The sequence below is a fragment of the Colletotrichum tamarilloi genome (genome assembly GCF_030869305.1).
Source record: "Colletotrichum tamarilloi strain Tom-12 chromosome Unknown Scaffold_5.1, whole genome shotgun sequence".
Classification (NCBI taxonomy): Eukaryota; Fungi; Ascomycota; class Sordariomycetes; order Glomerellales; family Glomerellaceae; genus Colletotrichum; species Colletotrichum tamarilloi.
In genome coordinates, this window is record NW_026849388.1 from 1 (window position 1) to 22245 (window position 22245).

Below are 22245 nucleotides of genomic sequence, written 5' to 3' on the forward strand. Positions count from 1 at the left end.
CGATCCCAATACGAAGTTCGCGAACATCAGGGATATCCATCGGGCTCAAATCGAAGCGGGTGAAAAGGAGGTTATCACGGCTGAATCCAGCGACTCTGAATGCCCTAGTGAGGCTGGCAGCTGTATTGTAGTGGGTGTGGTTGAGGATCAATAGTTAATAGTAATGAGGAGGTTGGGTTGTGATCCCATCGTTTTTGTGGTGCCAGAAACAGGGGGGTGCCAGGAAGTGGGTATGTTGACTTACATCGCAAGAGCAATCGAAGACAATGATGCCACGATTAGAAGTTCGTGCAGTTTGGCTACAAACTGGAGAATATTGCTGATGATATCGGTGTCCAGTCGATAACCGCTCACAAGCGGACCTATCTCCGGATACCAGTAGAATTGTATTGAACCAATGAGTAGGACGGATGTCGTCACCAGTATAGCAGGGAGGTGAACGATCCATCCGTTAAAGTAGCGTGACCATTCAGTTCGAGTGATGGGTTTCGAGATCTTTGAACCTTCCATACCGGGTAAAGTAGACCTGGAATCCTGTTTGCCTCGGTGCTGTGCAGGTCCGAGGCCCCCTTCATATTGGCCTTGAAGATCTCCCGTGACTTTTGCATATGACCAGTCACTCGTTCGCCTGCCGCTCGAGCGCTGAGTTTCTTCGTCAACACTCTTGGTTCGACTAGATAGCAGTGGCCTGTCCCACGATGTATCTTCGTCAGTCAGTCGTGACAACGTAGAGATTGGTCGAGGGGACATCTCATAGTGGTCTAGTGGTGGACTGATTAGAAGATCAGGAGAGGGCTGGTTATCGAGTGGAACTCCTCGACTCCATGCCCTTTGCGACATGCTCTGGCGTCGATGCCGCTCAGATTCTTGTTGGGTTGGATCCATCGCATCCGAAGGAGGAAAGTACTCGGCGCCGACAAGTTTTCAAATATACGCGGTTAAGACCACCACGCCTTGGTACCGAAAACAGAGACGAGAGAGATGAGAATATCAGACAAAGAAGGTTGGATTGGGATCATGGCTGCTAGTCATAAATATGCAAGAAGTCCATAAATCATACCCAGCTGCTACCGACGGACCCGTCCATCAGAATTGAGATGACCACCCCCTCAGACCATACTAGTTGGGAGTGGATGCACTCACCCTGCAGACGCAGCCTGATGTCAAGCCACTATTTAAATATAGCCAAGACAAGTTCTGGTGCCTTCAAAGCCCCCACGATAAGAGTTAGAGTCAGGTTGTCGTCAGCTGTTTAACAAAAAGATTACAGATAAATCAGTGATGCGAAACACTGGCAAATATGAGGCTCTTGTAGCAGCTCAAACGAGTAGATGGACTCACAATAGTAACACCCTGAGGTTTTGATGGGTGATACATGAGATTGAAGTTTTCATTCTTGTGTCTACTACCAATCTCACTGCTGTGGTAAAAAGTCTCCAACATGTCCCGCGTTTTGAAGGCTGTCTCCAATATTCCATAGAGGAAACGGAGGCTCAAAGCCTTGTAATACAGGCCAAGGCACGAACAGCGGTTACTCGAGATCGCCATATCAATGAAATCAATCAGGCTGTCGTATCGGCAGACAGAAAGTGTCTGCCTAATGGACAAGGGTAACATCACCAATCACACAAACGGCACTCAGCCCCAAGGCAGGGGGTGTTCTTCGGGAACAGACATGATGGCCCCCAATGTGGCTACCTCGTATGCAGTCAGCATTACCCATACATCACCATTTTGACGGAATGGATGACCAGCTCGACGGAATTCGAATGCCCGTTGGTCTCTCAGGATTGGACAACGCAAAGCACTCAAAGCTTCGATAAGGCTCGGGGAGGCGCAGTCTTTGCGGCTTAGGTATATGATGTGCACTCTAAATTGGCTACCATAGTCCGAGACTTCTCTCTTCGCCATCATGTCAGCTTGGGCGACCACGCGGTAGTTTGTGAGAGAAGACTTTGTAGTAAACCGCTTCGGGCTCGATCGAGTGACCATCACTCTGATAAGAAGGCATGTATAGATTGGTTCAAATAGAGACACTGAAGGCCTTCAGTCCTGTTTCGATTCGCCCGAGTATAGCATAAGTAAAGAGCTGCATCGCGCTGATACTCTCTTACCTTTGCTTCATAGTGAATGCATGGCTCTCAGTACCTTAGGTAGACGGTTCAATTTTTCGACCAGAATTCATTCACCTGGGATCTGTCGCAAAAATGGCAGTGCACCCTCAATCACGGCCGGTCATAATAAAGTAATGTACACCATTGTGACGAAAATTGAGCCTGGTCTTGATTTAACATTTTGCCTTCAGTAGAATTGGAGATTAATATATCGAAGAGACGTTCGATGAGAATATGACGTTCATGCCAAATGAGCACCTCTTTCCCATGACCTTGAACGACGGAATTGAACATTCAAACTTTCGCTTACTGCCGGTCCGAAACTCTCGCATCAACTCACACGCCGCAGGTTGCTCAGCGTGCCCTGTGCCTTCACCTTCCGCGTGGCAGTTGTGCCGCGGTCCAGCAGATCCTGGATAGAGTTCATGACTTGCAGGCGCTTCATAAGCCGGATTGGATCAGCATGCCAAGCCTTTTGGCGGCACTTGCTCCCCAATAACAAGATCTGTATTGAATGGTGGATAATGGATTCCAACGTGGGAAACTGGGATGAGGTTGTTTGGTGCAGCATTGAATGCGACGCATGCACACCAAGTTGTTTTTTTCCAGGTTTCATGAAGATTGATAGGATATGTGCCGCCATATATCAGTGGCCGCAATGGAAACTCCGCTAAATTTCTCTGCCGTGTCGTGCCAAGCCGCCAGAACCACAAGTACCGGAATGCCGTGGATGTTAAGAGCCGCGCGAAAGTTTCACAAAGAAAGGAAGAGGATTTCAGGTGGTGTCTAAGAGCATATCTATTCATGCGTCCAAAGACGGGTATATACACTGACGATGCTCTGTTTAACGGGTTGCCTCCAGCCGAAGCCCATCCCCTCGATCAAAGTGCCGAGGGACGATCGTCGAGGCTAACTGATGTACAGTGAATAAGAAACAAAACTGTCCGAACAACCATGCAAGTGCAGGTCATTGACGGACCATGAGGCATTCTCTCCAGAATGCTCGACTTCCCCTTGATCAACATGACAGGCCTGCCGTCTGCCTTTGCAGTGATGTTTATATTGGAGTCTTTCATACCATGATTTCCACACAGCATGGAACCATTTAGTCAACGAGGAAGAGGTCGCGAGCGTGGTTGCGGCGCTTCTTGGAGCTGTACAGAGCAGGTCCAGGGATGGGGTAGCTGGTAGCACCGCTATAGATGTCAAAGAGAACACCCTTGTCGTTGGCAGTGTACAGGCTGGTACCAGCAGTGCCGGAGGGGTTGGCGGAACCGCTGCCAGTGATCTTGAGGTTGATGCACTGGGGGTAGAACTGGGCGCCGTTGGCCTGGCCAGCGCTGTGGAGGGCAATGATCTCGTGGCGGAGAACGTAGTTGCCGGGAGCAATGTCGCTGGGGATGGCGATGTCCCACTTGAGGCCGTTGCTGATGAGCTCGTCGGCGGCCCAGCTGCTACCGGTCAGACCCTTCTCGGCGATCTTGAAGAACTTGAGATCGGCCTTGGTGGCGCTGGAGCAGTCGCCGGAGCACTTGGCGAGATAGTCGATGAGAGGACCCTTATGAGACTCAGGCCAGGTGTTCCACTTGACGGTGACTGTCTCTCCGGCGGCGACCGTGACGCTGGTCTTTCCGGGAGTGGCGGACTTGTGGCAGATGATGTCGGCCTGGCCAGCAGCGTCAGGGGCAACGAAGCCGAGATCCTGCTGCTGAGCAGCCCAGCCGGGGACATCAGGGGCGGGGTTTTGGTAGGGGGCAGTGGTCGGGTTGTAGTTGTCGGTGGTCTTGCCGCCGGCGGTGATGGTCTCAACGTAGCCGTGGGCAGAGACGGCGGTGGCGCCGACCAGAGCAGTGAGGAAAGCCTTGGTGTACATCTTGAATGGTTGTTGGGGTTTGTTTGTCAAAAACAGGTGGATCAAGTGGTGAAAGAACGGATGAACAGCTCACAGAGCAAAGAATGAATTGGGTCAAAGAAGGGTAGGAGCTGGAGAGCAATGCGGGTGAAGTGAAGGACGAAGTGGAAAGCTTGGTTAAGGGAAAGGAGAGATAGAAGCTGGATTCGAGGCGTTTCTTATACTCATGTCCAACACCTTCCTGTCCAGACAAAAGTTCAGATGCTAAGCATCCCACATCGTGGAGCAGTGGCCCGACGTCCCGTCAAGGGGAACGAGGGTGTGGACAAACAAGTCCGTAGTTCCATGTCACTCGATGAAAGCCCGTGTTCAGCATAATCCCAGTAAACATACCAAATCAGATCCCAAACAGGTGGCAGAGGTCTCAGAAGATGTCTAAAGTCTTGGTATTCCCTTATGAGAGCTTCGCTTCTGACTTCTAGCTTTCAGCTTGTACCGCAAATCGTCGACATCACTATCGCGAAGCTCAGCGAGAGGCGGAAGGCTTCTTTGTCACTCGACAGACGCCCAAACCCCTTACTGCCGAGCTCCAGCGTCTTCCATTTGGCTCAAACAAGTCTTTCTCTTGTAAAAGGAAAGCTGAGGTCTTGGCGATAACGAACAACGGAGAACGTCCCCCCGTACGCGTGGGCTCGGGCCACTGAGGTTGGCCGCGAAAACATTGGACGGACCACAAAGGCGGAGCGCCGGAGACTGGCCACATGGATGACAGATCAATCTATTTCGCACGGGGGCGGTGGGTAACAAAGTCTCGGCGGGATCGGCGGTCACATCGGGGACGGGGCTCGTGGTTGGATTAGTTGGCGGAACAGGAACGCGGACGACCACATTGGTGGGAGCGAGACAGCTCACGGGTCTGATTCTGAGCCTGGGCCATTCTGATAGACCTGGGCGGCAGTCGGGATCATCTACCGGGAGTCCGCATGGGCAGCCCCCCGACGCTTCAAGTTGAATGTTAGACCAACGCCTGGTGCTGGCGGCGGCCCCGACCAGCGGCAATCGAAACTTAAGGAGGCGCCGCATCTATACTTCAAAAGCTTGGCTTAATTCATTTGTTGGTGTCGCATACTGTCGTGGCACCAACGTCTCGACCGCTTGTTTACAGCTGCCGGTACTGGTTGTAGTGTTTTCAAAACGTGCACTTGACACTCTACTGTGAACTCGTCGAGTCTCACTTGATGTTCTACCGAGCCATCAAGTAGAGTTGGCGCAAGACTTGGTAATGAAGTGGGAGCAGAAATTCCAATGTGACGGAAGATCTGGGGGCGCCCAATTTGGCCGGTAGTTGCTTGCATGACGCATGAGACGGGCCCAGGGCTTAGTGATGGATACTGTTGTCTCCTCGCGGAGCACTGCTCCGTTTAGGTCTTCTGTGATGATGAATGGACAAGTCGAAGAACCTAGACAACAAAACTGGAAACCTCAATATTTTTCGCGTTCACGGCCATCCTTCCGCAGCTCGTTGCGACGGTGTGGCGTTCATGGGCCTCGTCATCATCTTTCAGACAACTCGAACCGAGTGTTGACGGGTCATGAAACACAGGAAAGACAGGCCTCTCCCTGGTAGCGAAGCCCAGCCGACCGACGGGAGAGGACAACTTTAATTAATCTTAATTCTTGGCGCTGCTCTTTATAGGTCCGAGCTCTACTTTTTCTGTCCAAGGATCCTGGGAGAAATCCACGTTGCGCAATCAATTCGGATGCAAGCGAGCAAAGAACAAAATGTCCAGCCCCAATCCAGATGAAAAGGGATGAAACAAAAGCGGCCGAAAGAAGAAAGGGAGTCTTGCAGTCTGGTGACGTGACGACAGAGTTCATTCCAACTCTTATGCTTAAAATTTTGATCATGGAGATTTATGAAGTAAAATTTGATGTTCTATCAGTGTGGTTCTTGTGGAGTTTACAGAGAGTGTTCCACTGTGGGCGCCCGCTACTGCCATCTATAAGTCGTCGATTGAAAGAGCGCTGCTCGACAATACTTGCGACAGGATGAGGCATCGTGGCTCACGGGGCTTGAAATCTGTAGCTGTGCATAGCTTGGCTGTGTTCTTACTTCGCCGACCTCCGGGTCTCCAAGGAATCCCGGTGACTCCATGGTAAGAAATTTGAATGGCACGCCAGGTGTCCATTGCTTGTGGACTCAACTGGCCGAGCCTTTCACAAGCCACAAGGCAGTTCTTCCAAGCTCCAACACGAGAATCCCATTGTGCTATTTACCGTTCACGACGAGCTCCTCCAACGAACCACTCTTCCTCGTACTAACTGAAGTAGTACTGAAAACTGACTCGGATCGCCGGGTCACCCCGTGATCCCCTTGCCCAATAACCCAAGCTTGGAATTTCTCACGATATGTACCTTAAAGCAGCCTCGCTTCACTCATCCTGGAATACCTAGATGCGGTTGCATTTTTATTCACCAAAGCCAAGGCAATAGTACTTAGTCAACAATTGAAATCGAGCCACCACGGAGCTTCCTTGCAAAGGTCGGATTGAGGGCGAAAAGACGAGTCATTCTTAAAGTGCCAAGAAGTTGGCTCAATACCAAGTCCGGCATCCCGTTCCGTCGAGTGGTTCAAATGCTGCTTTGCGTAATAGTAGTTTCTCGATGCCAACATAAATATCACAAAAGCAGGGTCAAGAAAGTCAATGGTTGAAGCATTCGATTATCCTCATCTCCACACGATACACCGAAGTAGGTACACATGTGGTAAAGACCGACAAGAAAGCCCTCTGTCCTGTGACAAAATCATACATCCTAGGCCAAGGAACAATCCTCAAAATTCATCAAGGAAAGCTCCCACTCTTCACTGTTGTGCTTGTCTCTCTTGAGTTCGGCATTTCGGGATCCTTCTCATCGCTAAAAGAGGCCAGGCACTTAGCAGCCAGCATAGATGGATTGGGCGAAGAGGGCTAAAGAGCAACATTAGCATTCAATCGAGATAAAGTATCAAACTTAAGTGAGAAAAGAGATTGAGACTCACTGTAAGTGTCGGCGTGGTTAAGGTTCTGAGCAGCTGTCAAGCTGCGGACGAAGTTGTATCCGTATCCGTTGTAGTCAGAGGTGCCTCGGATCTGGGTCAGATGGGTCATCTCGTGAACGATACTACTTTGGTTAGTATCACATTCTTTTCGTTAGAGACAACTAGACTCACGTAGTCTGTTGGTCTTGAGCATGGCAGGTTGAAGAGGCCGCAGGCATGGTGAAGAAGGTGGGGCCTGTCATAGGTAGAATTTCGTTAGATCTTGGTGGACTGACGAGAATCCCGAGACGGGTCTGAACAGAGCAAGAGACTTACAGTTGACCATGTAGGATTGAGACGGAAGAGTGTATGCGATGACGTTGCTGGAGCAGGCGCCGTAGACATCGCTGCAGTACTGGCGAGAGACACCAGAAGTAGTGCTACCGCACTCCGAGACAATTCTGCCAAAGACGGCAGCAACGGTGTTGCGGGTAGCAGTGGTAGAGGACTTGAAGTATTCAGTCATGCGGGCAGCCGGACCAGAGGCAGCAGCTGAGGATGCGGCAACGGCAAGGGAGCGGCAGCGGGTGATGGCATTGACCTATTTCCGGCAAGTTAGTCTGGATCGGATCCGGGCCCGAAGTGGACTCCGGCACGGAGCTGGTCCGTGCATCGGTCGGAGCAAGGAGAAGCGACTTACAGTGGCAGTGCGGCGGGTGCCGGTGCAGTCAGCCTGTACGGCCGTGCGCTTCTCAATGAAGGCGGTGCGAACAGAGGCAGCCTCCTCGCCGTTGACCTCAGTCTTGATGCTGTTGCTGCTGAAGGGAACAGCGCCGGCAATCTCGGTCGAGTCGGCATCGGCATAGAGGAAGGAGCCCTGAGTGACGATCTCGACGGCGCCGCCGGTGCTAAGGTCGTGGAGTTCGGCAGCATCGAACTCAACCTCAACGGTCTCGCCAGCAGCAACGATCTGGAAAGCTTCCTCAGTCAGACCAGCGGTGGCAATCTGAAGGCGGATGCCATCGAAGTCGATCTTGTTGCCTATCGTGTATTGAGTCAGCGTAGGTCCAGCCTTAGATCATAGACATAAGACTAACCGGCGGCGAAAACCTCGACCTTCTCAACGGGAGCCTTGTCAAGGAAGGTGCCGGTCTTGAACAGCTTGATGGCAGAGTCACCAGTGTTGGTGAGGGCAGCCTTGACACCAGAGTTGCCAATAGCCTCAAGCTTGACGTCAAGTGGGGACGTGTCGCGCTTGGCCATGTCAACGTTGACGGCGCTGGCCAAGGTCGCCAGCAGAGAAACGCCAATGGAGAACTTCATGATTGTTGCAAGAACCGGAAGAGCAAGAGCAGAGGCTGTCGATGAGGATCGAGTTGTGGATAGTGAGACAAAAAGGGCATATTAGATGGAGGTCGAGCTGCGTCTCTTTATACTTGAGTGATTTCCTCGACTTCATCTTTGGTCTCCTTCTGAGTATATCTCACACTGCTTGTCGATAAAGTTGCATCAAAGTCTCATCATGTCTGAGCTAGGCAGAAAAAGGAAGATAGAACGTCGCCCAGACTGCCTAGACGGACTTGGGACTAAAGCGTGGAAGGTGGAACGGGCAAGCCTAACCGATGCCAAGATAGCTAATATCAACCGGGACGGTAGTCAAGACTTTCTGCAACCGTCCAGTAGATAGAGAACTGACGGCATTGACCTCATCTATTGTCTACATCCAGACAGCCCTGCCGATCACAACCCCGCATTGGTCGTGCGAGGATTTCATGACACTAGTTAAGGTAGACAGCACATGGCACCAAGGAGGCATTGGTGATATTGGTGATATTGGTGAAATTGTTGCTTCTTCCTAAATCTCCGTTGCCATCGCGGATTCTTCAATGTAATCAATAAGTGCAGCGTTACCCCCGTGTTTTTTTTGGGTCGGCTATCTCGTGTTGACTTTGTTCTAGTGATACCAAAATCCGCCAGGGAGAATCACTTGAGCTAAAGAAGTGATAGAAGCAACGAGGCCTCGCGATCAAACTCCGCCAACTGGGACATCATCAACCGGGACCCCGGACGGGCTATTCCGCCGTTGGTGATTCCTTGCCGTGTCCAGTCGCAAAGTCAGGGGCTCTTCGCGTTCGGTAGTCTAACCCAACTTACGAGCAGCCAATTGAATTACACCAAGGCTGCAACCAAAGCTGGTGATCGTTGAGGCCCAGAATCAACGTCAAGTACCAATCTCCAATAAGATATTGCCAAACATGAGATGCCAAGGGGTTGCCAAGTGCACAAGCCGGAGACTAGCTCGAGGGAGGAAGGAGAGAAAAAAAGAATGAAACCTCGACTTCTTCGCCTGCTGCCAATGCTGCCGGTGCAGTTCTGGACTTAACGAAGGTCGGCCATGGTCAAGTCATCAGCTGGCTGACATGTATGAAAAAAACGCGCCTGCCGACCAATGATGAGGGGAGCGGAACATGCAGTCGGATGACTTCGGTTAACAGATAGGAGAATTATGTGGACGCTGGTGGAGCTCGCTACTTTTGAGTTATCGCCCCAAAGTTGTATTTGACCTGCAAGACTGTGAGCTGTTGACCCAAAGAGGGAGCTGCCAATGCGTGGTCGGTAAGCTCGGTACCTTAAAGCCATTAAGGTAGCTTTGCCGAGAAAGCAACTATGCGTGTGCCGACTGGCTGCGACTGATCAGTTCAGCAGATTCGACGTACAACATGTCCCAGGCCTCAATTTGCCCCTCCTGACAAGTCTTCACGCGTGTTGAGTGCCTTGACTTGGCTCGGCAAACCATCAGAAAAACACGCGACAAATGGTTTCCGAAAACAGCAGACCATGCTGTGCTTCTCCCCATATATTAGCCTGGGAACTCCAACAGACCTTCCTTCTTTGGCTCGGCTTTTGAGCTGCGAGGGGAACAGCAAGCCAGTGGAAATCAAACTAGTTTCTGGGCGCGGTACGTGAATGCTGCAGCTCATTTCTTATTGTCTCTTGGCTTCTGCTTGGCTTCCTCTTGGCGATAAATACCTTCACCTCCGCTCCTGACTCGACAGTGCTTCCCGCGCGGGCAAATCGCTTTTCCGAACAGCCAAGCTCAACGATGCTGGAATTTCGCAAGTCTTGTTGTGCTGTTCAGCTCGTATTCTGCAAAACCGCACCCTCCATTACGTGAAAGCTCATGCTCGTGCATCGGAGACACACAACAAAAGAAGAAGGTCTCTTAGAGATTCTGGAAGCGATCTGTCCACTGCCATTTTATGAGCTGTTTATCATGATAAGCAGACCGGGAGATAGTTGAATGTTGACTGCTTTCCCTTGATGGATCATGGAAGGGCTCAATCATGCAGGCTGAGGATGGTGGTCATGATAGCGGATCAGTGATGTCAGCCTTCGTTGCCCTAAATGCCCTCCCGATCAGATGCATGGAGAACATAAGACCTAACTAGAGTCCAGTTGCATTTAGAAGGCTGGGAGAAGGATCTTTTGGGCATGACGCTGAGAAAAACACGTCATGGCTCTCGGTTACAATTCTACAGAAAATACGTAAAGAAGAAACAGTTAACATGGATACTTTGAACAACTGTAGTTTTAATAATCTGCTCTGTGCAGTAAGGAAACACAAGATAGAAAACCGTGCTGCTTTATATTACGTCGAACACGAACAGCAGTTCCTGGCGTATTGTTTTATGAACGCTAGTAACGCTACCTATAAGTAATGCATCCTAATTTCAATTCCTTCTTGTAGATAAGAAGGGAAACAAGTTCAGGCAGATGCACGCTACCAGACACCCATATCTTTAGAATAACTTTTACAGCAGCTAGTAGAGCTCTGTCGATCGGGATTTCGGTTGTATCGGTTGCGTTTCCTGCTCTGCCTGATGTACGTGTAATGTACATGTGTCTTCAATTTTCCATCGTACAGCACGCTATGTTCACTACTGAGAGACTTTCGGGGAAATATCTCTGGGCGTATGATAAAATGTGACTTCTAAGTTCTTCAAGCACTGAAGGTACATGCGAATGAAACGCGAATAAGTAGGCCATCGAGATGTAATGCTTTTTTGCTTTACATACGATGCATATGTGATCTGAAAGAGAAAACTAAATGAGGTTGACGCCTTCTTGTTTTGTCTGCCCATCAGACGATGTTGAGTTGCTCATAGCAACAAACAAGGAATTAGGTTTCGGGGCTTTTTTGACCGGACCAAAACTTAAATCACCTACATTAGACTACCCTACTACTTAGATACCTTATCTGCCCTACTTATCTCACGTATTGCTAGTGTTGCCATCGTTCTTATATATAATTTTCATCGTATATAGAAGACTGACTTTCTAGAAGCACAATTGCCTGAACGACATCTACTCCATTCGATCGTCTTACCCATGAACTCAGCGTTATCAACGATATTCCCTAAGATGGTCAAGGGGTAGAGATGGTGTAAGTGCCAACATCACTGTGGAGGACCTGAGCACTCTAGTCAGAGGACAGGATTCAAAGTCACGAATAAGTAATTCTCCAAAATGAGATGAACGACCTTCAAAATGTCCTGTCCCGGCTGACCTACCTTAGTCTTTGTGTCTGCACAACGAGGACCATAGGCACTAAAACATGCTGGAGTTTACCACCAAAGCATGGAGCATTTCGCTTGCTTCTTGTAAACGACCATACAATAGACCGCTCGGACGTTAGGACTATAATAGCCATGATCAACTGATTTAGGAGCTCAGTTTAATGTCCTCACATCATTTACCCCATTCGAGCAAGGACGAGTTCTTCAAATTCCGTTCACTCGCGAACGACCTCCATCAAAAGTTGAACCATACAAGTCGATGGGAAACCCCGTGGGCTAAAAACCAGGAATCAGATCAGGCCTGAACTCACGCAAGCTAACGTTTGCATGTGTGTGATTCTTTACCAGAAGTCTCGGAGCAAATGTCTGTGCTGCTTCAATGCCAACTCACGCCGACTAGACGCGACATGATGTCATTGGGCGACGCAATCCCAACCTACCTCACTCACTGGCTCCAGGACGACTATGGTATGAAAATCACATCAGGATCTCGAAATAGCTTCGGATTCGGTTTCGGCGGTGCTATTTTACTTATTTTCACCGCGTTCCCCGTAGTTGCGGCCGAATGGGTCGTTCTGTGGTGAGCACATTGAACATTTTGGTGGTATTTTCTCGGAACAGCCCCACGACGACTTAGACGAGGATTACGAAAGCTGGGGAGGCGACGATCGCCAGCACTGTCGCCGCGTAATGCAACCCCAGGCGTTCAAGACTCAGCCATAATTCTGGTCAACGGAATGCTAGTAAAGCCGCTATATCCGTTGGGGACCATCATCCCATAGGCCATGTTCTGAGCTTTGAACCTAGACGGCTACACCGATCCTGGCTACAAGCGTAGCGAAAAGCCATGTCTTGCGGCCATAATTATACATGTACGCAAATGCTGTAGAAGCTTTGGAATGAAATATGTATAACCGCACTATCTGCTGTGAAACATATATTGAATCACGGTTCCCGATTCACCAATACCCATTCCATCCATACTCTCGACTCTTACACCCTTTCTGACTTGCCGGACTGTTTCGTCCACTTACCAACAATGGTGCAAAAAGCCGTCATCGGCGCTGCACTGGCTCAGGCCGCAAGCGCAGCTCTTTACGATACTACAATTCAGACAAAATATGGACTGATTCAGGGCTACCCGGCCTTCAATAGCTCTCCGGCGAATATGTCTCTTGATAATTGGGCAGATATCACCGTCTGGAAGGGCATCCCCTTTGCTGCCTCTACCGCAGGCAGCAATCGCTTCAAGGCTCCTCAACCCATCGTCGCATGGAACTCAACTCTCGACGCCAAGTCATTCGGCAGTATCTGCCCTTCTGCCGTGGGCAGTGGAACAGATGCCTACACCGTTGGCGAAGATTGCTTGAACCTCAACGTATGGAGCGCAGCAAACTCGACTGATGCCAAGTTGCCTGTTGTCATGTGGAGCTATCCGGCTGGTTCGACTGCAGCGATGCCGCTTTTCGACGGAGCAGGCATCGCCGCCAAGGGCGTTGTGTACGTCAACTACAACTACCGCACCGGGTCTTTCGGATGGCTTGCAACGCCTGAGCTTAACCAGGAAAGACTTAGCACCGCTGGGTCGAACAGCTCCGGCAACTATGGCATGTTGGACCAGTTCGCCGCTTTGAAGTGGATTCATGAGAACATTGCCAGCTTCGGTGGTGATCCGGACCACATCACAGTCATGGGTCAGTCCGCCGGCTCGGCGGCTACTTACCATATGCTTAACGGCCCTCTACACGGCGTTCCTCTCCATGGTGCCATCATCCAGTCTGGTGTCCGCGACCCCCACGACCCCCTGTGCACTAGCTTGGCAGAAAACTACCGGAGTCTGGACGTGAACATGGAGACGGCGAGCAGATACATGGCCTCGATGAACTGCTCTGATATCGCATGCATGCGCGCTCTTCCGATGGAAGATCTTGTCACCGAATTCCTCAACTCCGAATTCGATTTCACGGCCACACTCGACTACTACGCCATGCCAGACACTTACATCAATACTCTGGACAAGGGAATCGCCCAGGATGTCCCTGTCATGACGGGCAACACGAAAGACGAGAGCGGGGCGGAATACGGCCTCAACATCACTCTGGCGACATACATCTCTGACTTGAACGAGACATTCAGCACTTGGCAGGACAAGTTCCTCGCCGCATACCCTGCCAACGACTCGGCCACCGCTTCGGCAGCTGAGAACTCCCAATGGACTGACCGCTCAAAAGTAGGAACATTCTTTTGGTCGCAGTTGTGGCAAGCCAATGCTACGTCGTCGGTCTACAACTACATCTGGGATCACGCCCCACCTGGGCAGACTCGGGGCGCGTTCCACATGAGCGAGATCAATTACGTTCACAACAATCTTTACGGAACCGACTCACCATGGACTAGCGAGGACTACGAGATTGCCAAGATCATGAACAGTTACTGGGTCAATTTAATTAAGACTGGCGATCCGAATGGAGATGGCTTGAACCAGTGGACTCCTGCGAGCAATGCCAGTGCGACAGTAATGGAGCTTGGTGATGGTTTCCAAGCCCTCCCTATCGCCAAGGACGACCAGATTGAGTTATTTGCTCAATGGTTCGATACCTTGGTTACCTACTAGGGTATCTAGACACGTGTCTAAGCGGAGCCACTATCAAGCTGCGAGCTTGTTGCATCAACTGTCTTAGGAGGAGTCGCCTGGATTATGTGTTTATATCTTACTTCTTGTATCTTTCAGTCTTATAGCTATTTCACAACCATCCCGTCGCACACAGGGTCCTCTAAATATACTTATCATGACATGCATCATCATCCGAACCAATATGTGTATGTGCGGAATCTAAATCGCCGAAGTCCTTTTTTATCTCTGCGATCTTTGCTTATTTGGGGATCTTGAACGGATGTGCCTCTGTGTTGAGAACGTAATCGTCCAGGCTAATGAGATCCGGTGGTGAGAAAATGAGATAGAAGTACTTGAGGGTCTCAGCAAGCCAGAAGCTCTGTAGAGGAATGAATTAGCAACTCGTGTCACTCAAACATGAAGAACAAGCAAAGCAGAGATCTGTCGCGGGACGTTTGCCAATGCTCACCTCCATCTCATCCAATTTTCTCGTCTGATCCGGCGGAACGGTAACATCAGCTATAGCTGAATGTGCGTGCTCTGTTTCTGTTGCTTTCAGAATCGACTCAAACATTCGCCAGGCAACATCTTGAAGATCTTGTCGGCCCGTCATCCTGTACAACAGGAATATGCTCTCGATAGCTTCGGGACGGAGAATGTATCTCGGGTCGCGTGCATTCCGAAAACCCTTCTTCAGCCTTGGATCCCCCTCGCTCTTCCATCTTGGCTCATCCCAGAGGCATTCGTCGTCCTTTTGGGTGTCCCCGGTCTTCCGGGCCTCGCAAGGGATGAGATTGAAGTTTTCCGGCATCACGCCGGAAGGAAACGCGTCGTACGCCCATGCACACCCTCGTGCGACCTTCTCACCGAGAGCAACGTGATTGTCGACGGAGAAGAGCCTGCCCCCAAGACCAAGCATACCGCCCACAAAGCATGCGAGGTGTTGGCCATCGGATACGTGCTCGATTCGGTCAGCATAGATGAAGGCATCGCCAGCGAATAGGATGTCGTCCCGATCTGGTACCATAGGCCGGAAAAGGATGTGTTGCTCTACTATTGCCATGGCCCCAATGTACATCTTTTCGTAGGATGGATCTCGGCCGCCGAGTAGCGCAAACATTTTGGGTAGATATTCGTAGAGTGAATCCGCCAAGGCTCCCAGCGTGAAACTGTTGTCCGTATCGACTCGTTCCTCTCTGAAATTAATCATCTTCGGCCACATCCCGGGAAGCTTAGACTTGAACTGCGTTCCTTCCAGAAACCTCGTAATGCGATCCACGGCGTCGAAGTATTTCGGATTACCCGTCAGCTGGGATAAACGGGTAAACTCCATAGCTAACGAGCCCGGGGAAGCTGACGGATCGTGCGTGCCAGCTAGCTGAGTTCCATTCCTAGCGTCTTCAAAGTTGACCCAAAAGCCTGGCAGGCGGTTTGGCGTATCGAATCCCATGTAAAGCATGTCCCCCAGCTCTTTCGCTTTCTCGAGGAGGGCAGGCTCGCCACTGAGATCGTACGCACTAAGTAGGCCGCCCAGATGTCTTATCGTGGTTTCGAACATGTTCACGCTGGTGGCTGTTGTGTTGGCCCAATCCAACTTCACGGCTACGTTGGCCGCTGCGCGAAATTCGTCCTTGAGCTCCATGATCCAGAGTGTGTCGAGAGAATCCACCAGTGTCGCAGCCCATCCTCCAAATGTGTCCTTGGCCCCAGCACTTACGGGCGCTAACTCATCCCGACCCCAGGCAAACTTCTTGTAGCTGTTCCAACTCCGGATGAATACATCACGGACAGCTTTCTGTCGCTTCGGGGCCTCTGGATGCGGATTGCCTACGCCGAATTCGTGCTGGATTGAAGGAAGGCTTAGTGGTTTGCCTGTTGGTAGAGGCTTGAAGGAAGTGACGGGGTGGTGTTGCTCTACTGTCGCCCAGTCGAAAGAACTCTTGCGGAATGTCATCTCCTCAGGCTGGCTGCTGGTGCTGGGGAATAACAGGATCGGTCTAGACTCGAATGGAGGAAACAGTAAGAAGACTGTGACGAAAACTGCGGCGAGAAAGACAGCCAAGCGAACGGGGCGCCGTGGCGCAAGTAGACTCTTCGAGCGCATACGCATCTCAACGGTATCAACACCAGACGCGCATCGTGCGATCTTCCGGGTCTCGAAAGTTGTGACCAGACGAGCGCAGTATGGCTGAATAAAGCAGCCAATCTACCGTTGAGACGAACAAACTGGCCTTATTGCAAGAGGCCTGGGCAGACATGAGCTTCATATAGCTCGGTAATTTCGGTCAGTTTCAAAGGCTATTCGTAGTGGAGGGTTACGCGGATCGTTGTTGTGGACACTCAGAGATTGGACCGTGGGAGCTTCATGCCGGATAGCGTTTGTTGCAGGAAGGTAGCATTACCATGTTGCAGGGAAGTCTGCCGGCGGGAACAAGACGACTAGCAATTTAGAGTGCACTGATCGACAAGTTTTGTTAGACGAAACAGTTTCGATCAAGTTGCGGGACAAACTCAAATTCAATGCCATCTCCTTGCAACCATCGACGTCTCTCCTACTGGTTACCAACGCACGGGACGGAGCCGAAACCGACGAGGCGAGCACTCGCGTTTGGCTGAAAGTTGGGATGTTCCGGCAAATTGCTCTGTTGATTCGTTAATTTGTCACCAATTCAGGCTTCTCGATGAGCTGATCATCCGTGTCCTAGGCCGGACGAACCCGGGAATTCCAAGACCCTACTTGACTGAGTTTCTGATCCCACTCAACTTGAGTTGTCATTGAAAACCTTATTTGTTCCACACAACCACAACAAGCTTTCTACTGTGGTAGAACAGTCGGTATCGCTTGTCAGGATCAACAAGAAAGCCTCGCCGCACTCTGCTGCAAGCGATACGCGTCGCGTATAGAGATGCCAGGTTCCTGGACAACTGCGGGGTCGACAACATATGAGAAACTTGGACGTGCATTTTGGCACAGTTACGCTAACCTGAACATCATTCTAAATTCTTGTTTTTGCCTCATCTAACAATAATGCCAGGTTCTGAATAGCTGCCAGACCATACAGCGCGGTGACATTGGTAGAAACCCCAAGAGCCTCATCTGCGGGCTCTAGAACGTGGTTCTTGTTCACCGGGGTGCTTTTCCAGACAGCGTTCGGACCATAGTCCCGAAAGCCATCCCCATTCCCAAATTCTTCCAACGCGCGTTTAGCCAGATCAGGTCTATTGAGCTCCTTCGCCGCATAGGCAGTCAAGCGAGAGTGTCCTTGTCTTAGCTGCAGTCTGCCCCAGCCAGGTTGGCTGTATCGATTCTCCTGGTCCTCTAGACTAGCGTTGAAGAAGATGCAATACTCTAGCCATGCATGCCTGAACCCAGTTGCGTCTGCTTTCTCTGGAAACTGCTGCAGGATATCGACCGCCACCTCAAACAACCCGAACATTGCTGATAGGTGGGAAACCTTCACTACCCCTTGATTGTCAGGATCTGCGGCGGGTGGTGAGATGGCTCCGGTTGACGGATTATAAGTCGCATTCCCGGTAACAAAGCCGTTGGCAAGGGCGCCAATCCCTTCAACTGACCGGAATAGCTTACTCTTGGCCTCAGTCCATCGTGGCCCTCGTCGCTCAACCTCGACAAGCCAGGAGGCTGCTAGCGATGCCCAGTCAGTTCCCAGGCTGATCTCGACAGCATGCGCATCTGGGCTGTAGGTTTCTCTGTCCTTTCGGACCTTTCGGTACGGATCGAGGACCAGAAACTTTTGATCCGTATCAAGGGTCTCTTCGAGAAGTTCTCCAACACGTTCGTCACCGCCAGACAGGTAGTAGAAGAAGCGGCGATACAAGGCGTTCGATATACGGGCTTGTTTGCAGCTATCGCTCCAGTGCTGCACGCCATGTCGTGTACCGAGACCCTTATAACGCCCAAGATGGTAAACATCCACCTCTCCAGTATGACGAGTCAATGCTTCCGCCATGTGAAACACATCAGCTCGACCGGCCCGCAGAAAGTACAGCCAGAGCCATAGATCTGGTGATAGCTCAGAGTTGTCCCAGGCGTATCCGCCAACATCGTATCGCCAGGTGTGTCGGTCTTCATCATACGTGTGCATGATATCGCCATGGTCCCAGAACCCGTACCAACGCCGTTGTTGTACTTGCTTCTCGTAGAATTGAAACAGGAACTCGAGGCGTTCGTCGGTGGCTGAAAGGCCATTGGCAGACGTATTCGACAATGAAGACCAGTATGTACCGAGAGCTTGACTAAGGTGAATGGCTTCTGGGCTAGGCAATAACTTTGGAGGATCTCGGACGAGGTCTATGAGTGATGAGAACTCATTGCTATCTGGCGTTGAGTCCGTCACCGATATCATCAGCTCATTTGTGCGCGCTATCCCGTAAGGCGACCCGAGTTCTGGCTCCCAATCCTCGTAAGTGATCTTCAGGGCGTCTAGCTGATCGTCAAAACCTTGTTGACCTAAGCCGTCATGATAAGGCCGAAGGTCCATGGGCCCGGCTTTGGGGTCGTATAGCCAAAGTGTTACCTCGGTGTCTTTTTGAGAGGCGCCAAGGCCTCGAACGTCAATTCCGGTCGGGTATCGTTCCCAGAAATGTCTCGACGCGATGGCTAATCCTCCGCGATTAGCACCACCGACATAAACAACTCCTCCCGCCTTGGTACCACTGGCGGTCTTAATCCACGGATGACCTTCCCTCAGTCGCTTCTCGAGCGTAAACCCATCTGGCGAGAGTTGATGCAAACTGAAGTCATTCCAGATGGGCACCCAGCGCAGAGAAGCTTGAGGTAGCTCCGGGTTCCAACTATCAGGAGACGGCAAAGGCTTGCCCTGCACCTGAGCGGACCTGATCTCTCGCCCAGGATCCTTCCAAAGTCCAGTCAGCCCTTGAGAAGCCTCGGCAAGAACACCCCCTGATGCTCCAGAAAATCGTACATGACGATCGAAGGCCGCTTCTTCTTGGAGAGGTACCTTGAGGCGGATTCCGATCCCTCGAACAAAGTCGTTTTTCCCGCCGTCGTATGTTATGGTGTGAAGTATTCGAATGTGACTAGATCCGGCATGTAGATAGAACCTAAGTGTGAAAGGTATCCATGGTTCGTGGGTCTTGATAGTCGGCTCGGATTCTTGAGGCACCTCGGCATGGACTCCGTGAACGGTGATGACAGCGCGGATGGAACCGACTTGCTCAATTACCACCGAGCTTATGCTCCCCTGGAAACTATGGTGCTTCACAAGTGAGTCTGGTTTATCGGGATCATATACACGATCCTGGGAAAGGAGAACCAATCTGCCTTGTACACCAACCGTGATGCCCTTAGCATTGACAACTTCCTTGATGATCTCGTTCCCGGTCTTTGAAAACGTTACCTTCAAGCTCCCAGTGCTGACTGAGATGAAGTTGGAGTCTTCCTCGGCTTTGAGCTCATCCAGAAATGGTAGCTTGGCGTCCGACGAGTCAGCTGCAATGACGCGGTAGCTCTCTTCTGCTGTCGCTGATGAGGCAATCGCATGGCTTGTCCATTTCACAGATCCGTCGGGCCAGAATGCGGTTGGCCAGGTCTGTAGTGGAATCTCGCTCCCACTTTCTGTTCTGCAAATGAATGCGGTATTCGAGGGATGGCAGACTCCTTGCCGCCAAGGCACCCCAAATGTAACCCCTGGGTTCGAGGATGGTCGTTTCCCGAGCCAGTGAATAACTGTTTCCCGATGAGACTCCATTAATGAGACTAGAGCTCTTCAGTGATATGATTTGCGCAAAAGTCCTAACCGCAGAGAATACAGCAACCTGAAACGGAATCGCGATCGAGGAAAGGAGTAGAGCTGAGGAACCGCGCCGCGATATGACCGTTCTGTCGGGCTTGCCAAGCCCTAAAATATCCTTCCAAGATGTGGCGATCAGGGGTCTCATGCATTGAAGCGGATTAGAGTTGATGTTGTCATTCGGAGGATTCTGACGTGTTGCGGGGGATACCGCCAAACGCCGGACCCGGGCGGAGAAAGCAGTGGGGCCGAAATGGGTGAGTCTTGCCGATTATCGCCCTCCATTACGGCTTGGCCTCGGCTCTAGGCGCCGGAGGGGTCGCCGAATGGCTTTTGGCTCAGTTAGATACTTGAGGTAGGAAGAGTCTACCTTGCATTTGGTGTGAGCCTGCATCCAATTTGTTGCGGTGGAATCAATATACATAAGACGACCCCACAACACTTGTTAGAAATCGAACTGCATTATCCCTGCGATATGTGCTCCCTAAATGACTTCAATGTGTAGACGAATTGCGGACAATATCTTCAATTTATCCCAGGATATAGACCGAACAAAGACATATAGTGAAAAGGGGACGATGTCCTATTTCAGCCGAAGCTGAAGGTCTTTCAGGATTGTCTGGAAGACCCGGTTCAGTTCATCCCATCCCAACCGAGTTGGCTTCCAAGTCGGCTCGGCAACGTACGCACCCGCTGCAACGACCCCAAGACCAAATACCCAAGGCATAACCTTCCGCAAGCCAGTGAAGAAAGCGAGCTTGAAGAACCGATTCTGCCTCGTTCGCACACGCTCAAGGTGCTCTTTCCTCTGGTTCGCCACGGGAAAATCGACGCCGCTCGGGACGTCCTTACCCAGGAATTCACACAACGGCGCCCAACCGTCCTCCAACTTGAACTCCAGAAGCCGGTCCTTGGGCACCACAGCCCGGACCTCTGCATAGTGCTGCCTGTAACGGTCTTTGGCGACATCTCTCATCCCCTTTACGTTTCGGACGCCGTAGAATCCCAGCAGGATCTTCCTAAGAGTCCTGCCGCCGTTCAAGCCCCATGCGGGCCCCAGAAAATCAATGATCAGGTTCGCGCGCAAGCCCCAGGTAGTCTTGAAGATGGCTTCGTCCATACTGTGGAACCAGCTGTCGACATCGCGCTCAATGAGGATGACCTTGGCCTCTGGATACGCCTCAATGAGTTGTAGGGCGAAAAACGAGCCCATGTCAGTGACTGCTTCGTAGGAGCCGAATAGAGCTTCCCAGTCTTTGCGTGTAAAGGGCGCGCCGTTATGAGTTGGAAGTGTGGGAAACACGGAGTCCGCAGCGCGAGAAAATAGCGCCCATTCGCGGGGCGAAGAGATGGCCTGGATACCGTGGTGGACTCCCTGAAAGCCCAGGATTGTAAGAGCTTTAGTGATGGAAGCAGAGCCTGTGACGTTGTTTAGTCCACTGGAGACGTGTGTAAGTTACAACGCTTTGGGTACGAACCAGTCCGTGTCATTCCCAACGAAAGGACCTTCATCTCTTTAGCGGACAGAGGCGCTGAAGCCGCTGGCCCAGGAGTCTGGGCCGCCATTGTTGCTGGATTATTTTACAGCAAAGGCGAGCGTTTGAAGCTTCTGTTGTGAGCAATGATAGACTAAGAGCGAGAAGAGTTGGTTACGGTGTGAAGTTGATAACTGAACTAGGAGGCAATTAAAACTCGATCTCAATCGAATCAATGTCCTTTCCTCTGAAAAAAAAACATTGAGATAAGAAGCAAAGACGATCATTGATATCAATAGACAGCTTCCAGCACGTGGACAAGTGACAGGCGCTGAGGTCCTGCTGTCGAGAGTGTTTCCGCCGAGGGACCCCCGGTCTTCAGGGGGCGAGTCATGAACTTCGCCGAAGCTTGTCAGTATAAGCCCCTGTTACCAGTGGACCCTGTCTTTCCAGGTTACTCTACTTCATAGACACATTCAGCACTGTATTCCCCTCAATCTTTCGGGTATCGAGTAGTTCATGGGAGCTAGTGGGCATCACCACAATGGGGTTATGCTATCAGTACCACTGAAATACGCCGGTGAGTTACCCTGCTCAACGTAGTATGTATCTTCGATAGTGTCAGCAGTAAGTCATGCTTCATCTGTCGGTCTTTCAAGACCTATGTTTGAGGAACGAGAACACTAGGCCTTGGAAGCAGTATTCAGAAGCAGTCAAGAACTTGTACGTTGACGTTTCTCTTCGTACAACAGACTATTTATGCTTGGCTTGTCTCTGAACATCTTTTAGAGCCGATCATAGGGCATGCACACGGTGAACC

General features: G+C 51.0%; 5 protein-coding genes across 5 annotated transcripts; 1 reads left to right on the forward strand and 4 right to left on the reverse strand.

Moving 5' to 3' along the window:
* Nucleotides 1-3219: 3219 nt before the first annotated feature.
* Nucleotides 3220-3987, reverse strand: CTAM01_02107 (glycosyl hydrolase family 61; the record flags this gene model as incomplete). Its single annotated transcript, XM_060518146.1, has 1 exon — nucleotides 3220-3987. One exon carries the CDS (start codon nucleotides 3985-3987, stop codon nucleotides 3220-3222), a length of 768 nt encoding a protein of 255 aa, XP_060386779.1.
* Nucleotides 3988-6900: 2913 nt separating this feature from the next.
* CTAM01_02108 (deuterolysin metalloprotease) lies at nucleotides 6901-8308 on the reverse strand (the record flags this gene model as incomplete). Its single annotated transcript, XM_060518147.1, has 6 exons — nucleotides 6901-6935; nucleotides 7007-7128; nucleotides 7178-7241; nucleotides 7322-7586; nucleotides 7686-8026; nucleotides 8083-8308. The coding sequence occupies 6 exons, from the start codon at nucleotides 8306-8308 to the stop codon at nucleotides 6901-6903; spliced, it is 1053 nt and encodes a 350-aa protein (XP_060386780.1).
* A 4293-nt stretch (nucleotides 8309-12601) lies between these two features.
* Nucleotides 12602-14176, forward strand: CTAM01_02109 (uncharacterized protein; the record flags this gene model as incomplete). The annotated part of the gene is made up of 1 exon (XM_060518148.1): nucleotides 12602-14176. The coding sequence occupies one exon, from the start codon at nucleotides 12602-12604 to the stop codon at nucleotides 14174-14176; it is 1575 nt and encodes a 524-aa protein (XP_060386781.1).
* A 259-nt stretch (nucleotides 14177-14435) lies between these two features.
* On the reverse strand, nucleotides 14436-16286 carry CTAM01_02110 (glycosyl hydrolase family 47; the record flags this gene model as incomplete). The annotated part of the gene is made up of 2 exons (XM_060518149.1): nucleotides 14436-14555; nucleotides 14646-16286. 2 exons carry the CDS (start codon nucleotides 16284-16286, stop codon nucleotides 14436-14438), a joined length of 1761 nt encoding a protein of 586 aa, XP_060386782.1.
* An 886-nt stretch (nucleotides 16287-17172) lies between these two features.
* Nucleotides 17173-21516, reverse strand: CTAM01_02111 (uncharacterized protein; the record flags this gene model as incomplete). The annotated part of the gene is made up of 3 exons (XM_060518150.1): nucleotides 17173-19780; nucleotides 20637-21369; nucleotides 21429-21516. 3 exons carry the CDS (start codon nucleotides 21514-21516, stop codon nucleotides 17173-17175), a joined length of 3429 nt encoding a protein of 1142 aa, XP_060386783.1.
* Nucleotides 21517-22245: the final 729 nt, after the last annotated feature.